The sequence below is a fragment of the Paroedura picta genome, chromosome 10, assembly GCF_049243985.1.
Source record: "Paroedura picta isolate Pp20150507F chromosome 10, Ppicta_v3.0, whole genome shotgun sequence".
Classification (NCBI taxonomy): domain Eukaryota; kingdom Metazoa; phylum Chordata; class Lepidosauria; order Squamata; family Gekkonidae; genus Paroedura; species Paroedura picta.
In genome coordinates, this window is record NC_135378.1 from 25,841,078 (window position 1) to 25,852,180 (window position 11,103).

At 44.5% G+C, this 11,103-nt stretch overlaps 1 protein-coding gene across 4 annotated transcripts in view; it reads left to right on the forward strand.

The window, feature by feature from the left end:
- KLF3 (KLF transcription factor 3) overlaps positions 1 to 8,540 on the forward strand; it is a 30,302-nt gene extending 21,762 nt beyond the window's left edge. For all 4 annotated transcript variants that reach the window (XM_077301683.1, XM_077301685.1, XM_077301682.1 and 1 more), the window contains 4 exons: positions 2,131 to 2,617; positions 4,028 to 4,178; positions 5,865 to 6,025; positions 7,179 to 8,540. In XM_077301683.1, the coding sequence (XP_077157798.1) occupies positions 2,131 to 2,617; positions 4,028 to 4,178; positions 5,865 to 6,025; positions 7,179 to 7,360 (981 nt within the window). In that variant the 3' untranslated portion in view covers positions 7,361 to 8,540. The remainder of the gene's footprint in view (positions 1 to 2,130; positions 2,618 to 4,027; positions 4,179 to 5,864; positions 6,026 to 7,178) is intronic.
- Positions 8,541 to 11,103: the final 2,563 nt, after the last annotated feature.

Here is an 11,103-nt window from a genome sequence, read left to right on the forward strand (position 1 = left end):
CGTGGCCATCGCCGCCACCTGAGCCCCTGCTTTACTTGCTTTCCTGCTGGTGTCCTTGACTTCCCGCCACCCACTGGGGGCACTGCCAGCAGCAGCTGCACAGTGCCACGCCGAGGGGGAGCTCCAGCCATGGCGGCCGCTAGAGAGCACGAAAGGTGAGCCGGCGGCAGAGTGGCAGGGCAGCCCCCGAGGCAGCAGCCGGGGAGGAGGACAAGGAGGAGCCGCAGCCCGGTACCGACTGATCCACGGGCCGGTACTGGTCCCCGGTCTGGGGGTTGGGGACCACTGCCCTAAAGTATTCAGAGCAAGAGAGAAAGAGGGATAGTTTATCATTGCCTACCCCTCTCTAGCAAGCCCAGATGTCTTGACAGTCTTCCATCAAAGTAATAACCAGGACCAACTTTGCTTAGCTTCTGAGATGGGACAAAATTAGGGTAGCCTGGGCCACCCAGATCATGGCATAGGTACCAAGACAAAATACCATTCATTTTTCACTGCTGCAATGTAATGTATGGGATGTACATCCATGCCGTATTTACCAAGGCTGAATTTGACTGCGCATGCAGCTACTTAGGGCAGTGGATAATAGGGTCGTGCGATTCAGCTGCCGAAGCAGCCATTCGTGCCCAGCGCAGCCAGCGCCACACTGCGGGGGGGGGGGGCAGGCATTGGCACACCGGTGGGCTGCACCCACGTTTGTGCATCACCTGGTGTGCCAGCACCCGAGCCCCCCCCCCCCCGTGGCGCGGGTGCTGGCTGCACCGGGCACGAACGGCTGCTTTGGTGAACAATTTGCACAACCCTACAATCAGAATACAATCCAAGAGATGTGTCCCTTGTGGAGTCACAGAGGACAGTAGGCTGCATCTTATGGAGTGACTTGTGCCAACCTTGAGAGCTGATAGATACTTTTCTGCTGTCAATGATTAACCTTTCTTCATATGCAGTAGCCTTGATCGTTCAGAACTGCAATGATTATCATTTCCTTACCTCATAACTCTTTGGGCTTTGACAGGAACAAGATTACAAATGGCATATGTTATAAAAGGGCGGGGGGAAGCACTGAAGCGTTAACTTCTTTGAACTTCTTGAACAAACATTTGGTAGTGTTTACTTAAATAAAGTTCATTTAGGTATCACTTACACATATGTAGTTTAAAGTAATAGATAACTATTACATTAAAGAGGAAGGACTGTGGCTCAGTGGTAGTCTCTCTTTGGCATCAGGAAGGTCCCAGGTTCAATGCCTGGCATCTCTAGTTAAAAGGACCAGGCAGTAGGTATGTGCAAGTCCTCTGCATGAGATCTTGAAGAAACGCTACCAATTTAAGTAGACCAGGGGTAGTCAACCTGTGATGTCCATGGACTACAATTCCCATGAGCCCCTGCCAGCAAACGCTGGCAGGGGCTCATGGGAATTGTAGTCCATGGACATCTGGAGGACTACAGGTTGACTACCCCTGAAGTAGACAATACTGACCTTGATGTACCAGCGGTCTGATTCTGTACAAGGCAGATTCATGGGTTCGTCATTAGTAAAAGTTAAGCAGTAGCACTGATGTATTATGTGATTGAAGCTATTTTGCCATCCAGGGTCTTACCAGGCCAGTGCATCTTCAGGCTGTTTCCTTGCAGTTTGCCGATAAGCCAGCAACATCAGGGAAAGGCTGGGAATTTTCTTAGAGGACAAAGTATACTAGAGCATCCTGCCTTGTCTTTCAGAATCAACTACTTTTCAGTAGCATTAGACGGGATGTTAGCAATGGTCCCCATAATGTCTGCCTTTTGTAACAAAACGCTCTACCCCACAGTAAGATCAAATCTTGAAATCTGGCATAAGTAGTAAACACAAGGGACTGGGGCTGACCATGCAAGAGAAACCTGTAGGTCATCTACTTGCCATTATGTGGCAACAGAATGCCACATATCCAAAATTCCTTAGATGTAACCTGTGCTTCGTTTAAACGAGTCTTTGCATCAGTCTGTAAAAGCTTCATAGAGGTGACCCTACCAGGATCTGTATATAAACAAATGTTGCTGCATTCAGTGTGTAAATTTGTGCCCTGTTCAGGATATACGTTTTCATTTCATTGTCCTTTCTTCCCTTTCCCCCTCTCCTCTTCCGCTCAGTCATTCAACAATGCTTGGGACCACATGAAGTCCAACAAATATGGCGTCATCTATTCCACACCAAATATGATGCCCAATAAATTCTACCCGATTCCGGATGGACTGTGTAATGGAGTCCAGGTAGAACCTGTTGATCTCACAGTGAACAAGCGGAGCTCTCCATCTTCGACTGGAAGTTCTCCTTCCCCTCTGAAATACCAGCCTGTACATAGGAGAGCCTCACCTGGATTGAATTTGCCTCCACCCAGCCCACCTATGAAAAAATTGACCCCTCCCGGAATACAGCCTTTCAGTGTACCACTAACCATCCCTCCAGTAATGGCAGCTCTTTCACGGCACGGACTTCAGCGCTCGATACTTCCAGTTATACAGCCGGTTGTAGTGCAGCCTGTACTCCAGCCTTTCATGTATCCCTCTCAGCTCCAACAGTCTATTATGGTATCCACGGTTTTTTCAGATGAGCTGGAAAATCCAAGTAGTGTGCCAGGTAAGTACATACTTTTGTGAATTTTCCCGTTTCTTATTATTTATGTTTGCAACTCTTGACAGATCCCTATAGATTGAGGTATTTCTTCAGATCAAGTAGACTAATAAAAACCAATGCAATGAAGTGTTTAAGTTAAAATTATCTTACACTTATTGAGGCAAATGCTTTATGTTGTTTCTTTAAGTGCAGGGGTCCCCAACCCCCAGTCTGCGGCCCGGTACCGGGCCGCAAAGGCCATCATACCGGGCCGCCAGCGGCCACGCCTGCCTCCCCCCCCTGCAACGAGAGGGGGGGAAAGAGGCCGGCGCGCATGCGCGGCAACTCTGCGCATGTGTGTTAGCGCCACCTGGTGGCCAAAACGTGCATGCGCAGCAATTGGGCATGCGCGTTTATGAGCAACTGCGGCAGCCGGGCTGCTGGCTCTCCCCCACCCCCGGAGGCGGTCCCTGACCAGAAGAAGGTTGGGGACCGCTATTTTAGTGGATGTACAGTTGAAATTCTTTGCAGAGCAACTAGTCTAAGCCCCTGGGGTATCTCTGGAGCAGGGGTAGTCAAACTGCGGCCCTCCAGATGTCCGTGGACTACAATTCCCAGGAGCCCCTGCCAGCAATTGTAGTCCATGGACATCTGGAGGGCCACAGTTTGACTACCCCTACTCTGGAGTATTGCACTTGAACTGGAACAGCTCTGGTTCAAATCTTTGCTCTGCCATGAAGCTTACTGTGTCACTTCTGAGTGAAGACACTTATCTCTGTCTAACCTATATGATGGAGCTATGAAGATAATATTGGCTGGGGTTGTGTATGTTGCATCCAGCTCCTTGGAAAGAAGAGTGAGACAAAAATATAACAACAAAAAACAAATCCACAGAAATTAGTAGTCCATAAAAATAATCAGTAGTTTACCTTACCACTAATGCCTCTGTCACACTGTTAGTCTGAAGGGTAGGGATGAGGGAGAATATCCTCTCTTTCAGTTTTATAATCTGGAAGAATATTTCCCCCCCCCCTCCCACATTTCAGGCTAAAACATGTGACAGAGATTCCTCCCATGGGAGCCAGTGTGCTGGAGTGGTTAAAGAGCAGCACACTCTAATCTGGAGAACAGAACTGTCTGTGCTCTCCTAGCCTCACCTACCTTGGAGGGTGTTTGTTGTGGGTAGAGGAAAGGAAAGGTGTTTTAAAGCCGCTTTGGGACTCCTTCGGGAAGTGAAAAGGAGGATGTAAAAACCCAGCTCTTCTTCTTTTCTGTTGCTTCAGGTGACCAAAGCCACTGGTTATTGTACAAACTTGTCTGGAGTGCCAACATAGTAATAGGCAGGAAAAATACATTCTGATATCACTTTTGCAATTTTGTAGACATAAAAACTGTTTGCTTTTTATTGATTGATTCCCTCCCCCCTCCCCATAGTGCCTGTTATTGAGTCTTATGAGAAGCCAGCGTTAAAGAAATTAATAAAAGTAGAACCGGGCATGGAATCTCCCAGGAATGACTATTATCCTGAACAACTGTCCCCTCCATTGATGACTTCATTGTCCCCCCCTCAGGCAATGCTTCAGGAGTAAGTAACGGGAGTCCTAAAATACTTGTCTTGGATGAAATAATGAAATGTGTTTCCTTATTGCAAACTGTACCCAAAACAGGAGGGCTACCCATTGAGGATCTGATGGAAGGGATATATCCTAGTTAAGAATAGCAAAAGGTGTTGAGTCCACATATATGTTTTAATATGAGCCAGCTTGGTGTAGTGGTTAGGAGTGCGGGCTTCTAATCTGGCGAGTTGGGTTTGAATCTGCACTCTCCCACATGCAGCCAGCTGGGAGACCTTGGGCTCAGCACAGCACTGAGAAAACTGCTCTGACCAAGCAGTAATATCAGGGCTCTCTCAGCCACACCCACCTCACAGGGTGTCTGTTGTGGGGAGAGGGAAAGGAAGGAGATTGTAAGCCACATTGAGACTCCTTCAGGTAGAGAAAAGTGGCATACAAGAACCAACTCTTCTTCTTCTGAAGGAGAGAGGTTCTGGGTTGGTGAGCTTTGAAGCCTCCTTCAAATTTTTTTGAGAGTGAGATACTCCCCTGTATTTTTAAAATGTATGGGCCATGTTTCTCCATTATTTCTGCACTGTGGCATTTACCAAGAAACTACTTTTTGTTGTTAAGGTTACATCTTACAGTAGTAATGTGGAAGTGAAGGTCCATGTGATTGGCTTCACTCCTGTGGCTTCCTTCCTCCCACGCCAGCTTCAGTAACTGCATATTTCAGCTGCACCTCATTTATGGAATACTTTTTCTTCTGGTACTGAGTTTAAGCTTTCAGTACTGAGTGAAGGTTTTTTACCCCTTGGTTTTTGTAATATTATTGATTGGCTTTTAATGTATGTTTACATTTTTATTCCATGAGCTTGTAATAGCTTTGGCATGGAAGGCAGATTTTTAAAAAATCAATTTTAGTAATATTATCCAGTCTTAAAACAGTCTCTTAAGAGCTATCAGTTTCCGTTGAATTTGTGTTTAAGACTAGTCTATGTGATCTTCCACTTATTACACTGCACACCTCACCTGCATAGTACCTTTCAGGGCACAGGCAAGGAAATTTTATTCATGAAAGCCAAAGAGCCAATTTCAGACATCCTGTGGGTGTGACACATTCGCATGCAGTCTAAACATTCGTTTTAGGCATTGACATCAGTGGTGAAAGGAGGCCGCACCCTTGTGCCAGTCCCAGACAGGAAATTCTTAATTGGTCTCCAAGGGAATGGATGAACTATGAGGCTTCTTGAGTTCAGCTTTTCATGGCAAAATAAGTGATGGATTTACCAGTGTCTTTAGTTGCTTCGTTTTAAATTGTATTCTTTTGAGCAGCTGATAAATACGTAAATGAAAATGGTGAAAGTTCGCTGGAAGCACTGAGAATTTGGGAAAACTAAACATTGTTGTCTGGGAAACAAGACCCTGATCTTAAAAACATGAAAAACCCTAGCATACTGTGCAAAAATGTCTTTTGGTTTTGTTCATTCCACTGAATGAATAAAACCCCCAGCAGGGAAGGAAGCCAAAATATTACCACTAAAGTCCATAAAATTTGCTAAGCTTGCCTGAATTTTTCCACATGCATGTAATGTTGTTCGTGCTGCCAAAAGACAGAAGGGTATTGAATAAAATAACTCTGCAGTGCACCATGAAGGAAGAGTTAGCTAAAGAGTTAGCTAAAAATATATTTATTTCTGAACTGTAACTTCTTGCAGGAATCACCCTTCTGTAATAGTCCAACATGGAAAGAGACCTTTACCTGTGGAGTCCCCAGACACACAAAGAAAGCGTAGAATACACAGATGCGATTATGAAGGCTGCAACAAAGTTTACACTAAAAGTTCCCATCTCAAAGCTCACAGAAGAACACATACAGGTATGCAGTAAGTTCTCAAGACTCTTCTCTCACAATCCTTCTGTTGTTCCATTGGGTTTCTTTAGGTCAGGGGTAGTCAACCTGTGGTCCTCCAGGTGTTCATGGACTACAATTCCCATGAGCCCCTGCCAGCAAATGCTGTAAACTACAGTCCATGGACATCTGGAGGACCACAGGTTGATTACCCTTGCTGTACTCTACATAATATATACAATTGGTTGCAGTATTCCAACATTCCTTGCATGTACTTCATATTGTGGAGACCAGGCATTGATCTGGCAGTTCTCCCCAGGATCATATTGGGCCAGAACCAAGCCGTGCCCAAGTGCCGGGGCCAGTGCCTGCTCTGTACTGCTGCTGTGTCAACACTTTATGGGTAGAACTGTTTGATGCAGCAGCACTGTGTGGGGCTTTTTTCTGTATTTGGCCATCACAGATACATGTGGATCATTCCTAATTGTGAATGGAAGGTTAAGGCAATTCCGGGTAATGGGCGGCTGAAGCCCTCCTGATTTGCTGCCATCGTGGAAATTGCTCTGTGGAATTGCAAGGTGTTGTTTTGGGAACGATATGCAATTATTGAAGTACCGAAGCTCTAAAGCAATGATTGTTGACCTTCCTAATGCTGCGACCTTTCAGTATAGTTCCTCGTGTTGTGGTGACCCCCAACCATAAAATTATGCAAAGGTCCTTTCACAGAAATTAAACCAAAACTGACCAATGGTGTGAAGATCCATTGTTCACGATTGTATATAAATTGGCATTTTCCCCGGGGTTTCTCAGTTCAGTTCTCCTTCTTGTCCCACCATGCCGATCTCACTCTTTTCCACTGCTCCAGACAGACGAACATCTACCACACAAGGCTGTTGTGTGGATGGTACCCCCCCCCCACCTCTGGCCAAGCCGCTTGCCCTGCCGTGACCCCTGTGAAAGGGTCGTTTGACCCCCAAAGGGGTCCCGATCCCCAGGGTGAGAACCACTGCTCTAAAGAAAGCCTAAAGCAACCTAAAGATGGGCCAGTCTGCTCATTAACTGTGCACTCTCATTGCTGCCCAGAACCCCGCTCTGCCTTTATCACACAGCTTCTTGTACTGGTAACGTGTGGAACGATTTGTCCGTTTGTTAACACCACTCTTCTTTTTTTCATTCTCAGGTGAAAAGCCTTACAAATGCACTTGGGAAGGTTGCACATGGAAGTTTGCTCGCTCTGACGAACTAACGCGGCACTTCCGGAAACATACCGGCATCAAACCGTTCCAGTGTCCGGACTGTGACCGTAGCTTCTCTCGCTCTGACCATCTTGCCCTTCATAGGAAACGCCACATGCTAGTCTGAATCTCTCGTCCTTCTTCAGCTGCCTTCATACTTTTTATTTTAAACCTGTGCGTTTTAATTTAGATTCAGCGGGCCTGAATCTCTGGATTTATAGCACCAAAACCTTCCTTATGGTCAGTAAGCAACATTTGCTTAATCGTTCGCCCTTGCCATGGCTCAGACCTAAAGAATGTGAACACTTGCCCCCTGAGGGATATTAAGCAACCCCTGCCTGCCAGCCAGTAGATTAAATTTCTGGAAGACTAAGGGATCTTGTAATCAAGCTGGTTGGCTGTGCCATTTAATCAGCCAGCATCTATTGATCAAATAGTCACTGTTATTGGAATTCCAGCCTGCTAGTCCTTGCCAGAGACTCTGTGTCCCTGTAGGGGATGCGTGTCTCCTTTTTATGCTCAGCAATGCAATGAATGGACCCTTTCCAACTTGATTGGTTACAGAAGCATGTTTGACAAGACACTTTTTTGGATGTTGGGAAAAAAAAAACCGAAATCCTCAAGTCTGAAAGTGAACGAAAAGTTCTTGACTGATGAATGGTTGTTAATCAGCAGACATTTTGTCCGTGCATAACGTTGTACATCCCGACCAAGATTGCCTCTCTTCTGTTTTGTGGTGTTGTGTCGTTTGTCTGGATATAGTGCCTCCATAGATTCATTAAGCAGACACGTGTGTGTGTGTTTTGTGTGCCGCTGGATGAATGGAACATACATGGTACTTCTGTGATGTGGCATTCAGTAATACATGCAATAATCTACCTCACTGAGGAGGTGTGGTAGGTATATTCTTCTCTCATCACTCCTCTGCGTTTCCTTCCGTCTTTCACTTGACAGTAGTTAAGCAGTCATTTCAGCAAAACAAAACAAGCCAGATCATTGTCAGAAATTAATTCCTTCTTGAGACACTACCATATTTGCAAGTGGAGGGTGGGACAAAATGTTAACTGAAGCACTTCTGTACAGCTCAAAATGTGTCAAATGTCAAAAATGGAGAAGGTACCCTTGCTTTTGTGTGTGTGTATGCGTGTGTTGGCCTGACTTGCCAAATTCAGCAGGGAGATGTTTGCAAAGCTCCGTACACATTTTGTAATGGAAAGTCTTTTAAGTTTCCAATATACCTTGTTAAAGATACACTAGACATCCGGAAGGGTTTATAATAAAGATGTTCTCTGTCCTATCCAAGGAAAGATTTCCATGAGCTTTTTTGATAAGAAAAAAAACTTGCTTAGTTCGCCATGACTCTCCATTGTCATCTGAGCTCCTTCTAGAATCCTTCCAGTTTTTATATTATTTTTAAAAGCGGGTAAATTGAGGCCAGCACCAATATGGGAAACAAACGAAAGATAAGAAGACCTCAGAACGTGTTGGGAAAGCATTTATTGGAATCAAATGCAACTCAAATAACCAGCTATTCTGCAGGGAAATTCAGATTATCCAGGTTATTACGTAACACTTTTTGAAACTCTAGGTTGGGAAATAATCTGCACCCTAGCATTTTCCAAGATCACATCCTCTCCATACCTTAAAATCAATTTACAATGTCAATTTTATAACCCTGGTATGCCAATTGAAATTAGTGCAGATAAAATGGATTTAGCTTTAGCTGGATTGTGTGTGTGTGCCAAAAACACCAGTCTGAAACTTCTAAAATGGCAGTTACCATACAAAAATCAAGGATGATTTTGAACTGGCTTGCGTTTCTTCAACAAAGTTGTCTGAATCTTGGAGGGAAAATATTTGCAGAAGATTGTGGCAGCCCATCTACCAAATTGGCAGGAACTTGAGGCACTGTAGAGCATGGGGTTCATAAATATTTGTTGTAGCACATGGCCATGAGAACCCTAATGCTGCTTTTTAGGGAGAAGAATGGATGCCAGTTCATCTTCCTTGTAGCATTTAGAGGGGGGCGGGAATTCCTGAGAAAGTTCCAGATCCTAGAGCTTAAGACAAATTGGAAACTTTACCTGTTAGAGACAAATGTGCTTTTGATCTATCCGTGCTCTCTGCTCTGGAACTGGGTAGAGAAAAGGAGCTATTTTCTGGTTCTGTTATCCACTGGCTGGACTTGCTTTTCCTCAGCAGAGCACCTTTGGGCACACATGTTTCAGTTAAATCTTAGAGAATTAAGAATTTTTTAACAAAGCACTTGGAAGTTCCAAGAGCAAGCACTTCAATGGCAGGGCCTAATTGTTGTTTCCAATACCAGTTAAAACAATCCCAGAATAACTTTACAGAAAGCTAGTCCTTGATGGAAACCAATTCCATAACAATTTAATAACGCAATGTCCTGTTTCACTTACTGTATTATTGCCAGATAACTTTGGGGAATGTTGTGTTGGTATACTTAAATTTCTCTGATGCTAACATGGGGAAAACACAATGGGGAGATTTGAATTCTTCTATGGCATGGGAGTAGGAGAAGTTGGTTGCACAGGGGGAAATCACACCACGTTCCAAACTGAATCCTTTTGAATTTCTCTAAAATATGAAAGTGTCTCTAAGTCACCATTGAAACAGTGATTGAAATGCAAGTTTCCAGCATATAGTGAGTGATAGGGATCTGTTGAAGTCCTCCCGAATGACATTTACAAATCCTAAGTATTGACTGTTTATGGCAGAACTCTCCATGACATTCCAATGACTTGGTTTGTGCCTAGATTTCTGTGGTGACAAGGCAGTTTGTGATTTTTTAAATAATCTCCTCCCACAGGAGACCACCAGTCACCCCTCCCCTCAGGCTACTGCTGTGAGCTTCCTTACAGCATTTTGGAGGGCATTTTGAGTAACTGTGAGAGGGTAGGTTTGGTGAGAGCTGTCCCCTTTGAACCACAAATCTAGGAGTAATTCAACTCAACCAGTTGGATTGAACTAGCTTTTCCACCCATGAAAGGGAGAGAATGGTATTTCTTTGACTTGTCAGAGAGGTCATGCTGGGGGGTCACGGGCCTGCACGGACCAACCTGGCTGGGGGTGGATTAAGAAAATGAATTGAACAAGATGGTGTGAAAAAGCTGGCTTGATCCATCCCAGTGTTTCTGAGCGTTTCCTTGGATTGGAGTTCCACACACTGAGTCACCGCCTTTCCAGCCTCACAGTGAAAAGATATATAATCCAGCGGTGGCCGGACTGTGGCTCTCCTGATGCCCATGGACTACAATTCCCATGAGCCCCTGCCAGCACATTCCACAGTTGGGGCACCCCTGGATTAATCGTATGTGAATGAACAATTTCCTGAACAAAAGCAAAAGATGCTTTTGCAAAAGAACAAATAGATAACAGAAACCTTTATTCTTTGCTATAATCTAGTATGAAATTTGTCCTCCAGATGTTTTGACGCACATGAAATCACACATTTTCAATGTACTTTGCCCCTGGATTTTGCGGTGGGAAACGGCAAAATCCACTTGCCAAAGGTAGCTGGAGAGGATTGAAGCTGCATTTATTTAGCACGGGTAAAAGCGCCTTTACCTTAATTTCATGTGCTGCTATACTTAACAAATATTTTTGATGCATTTTAATTTTTTTCCCTCCAGAAATAACGTGGGATGTTAAAATCTTTTTTTTTATTGATTATGCAAGGATTTTCAGTTTAGACTCAGAGACAAATTGGTCCTGAAATTCTGAGTGGCTGGTTGTGCTCCATTGGATATATCCATCCGTTTCTGTTTAAAAATTTCCAAAAAGTGAAAGACAAAAGAGTATAAAACGGAAATGCAGCGCAACTTGAAATGCCCCTTTTTTGATGGCTTA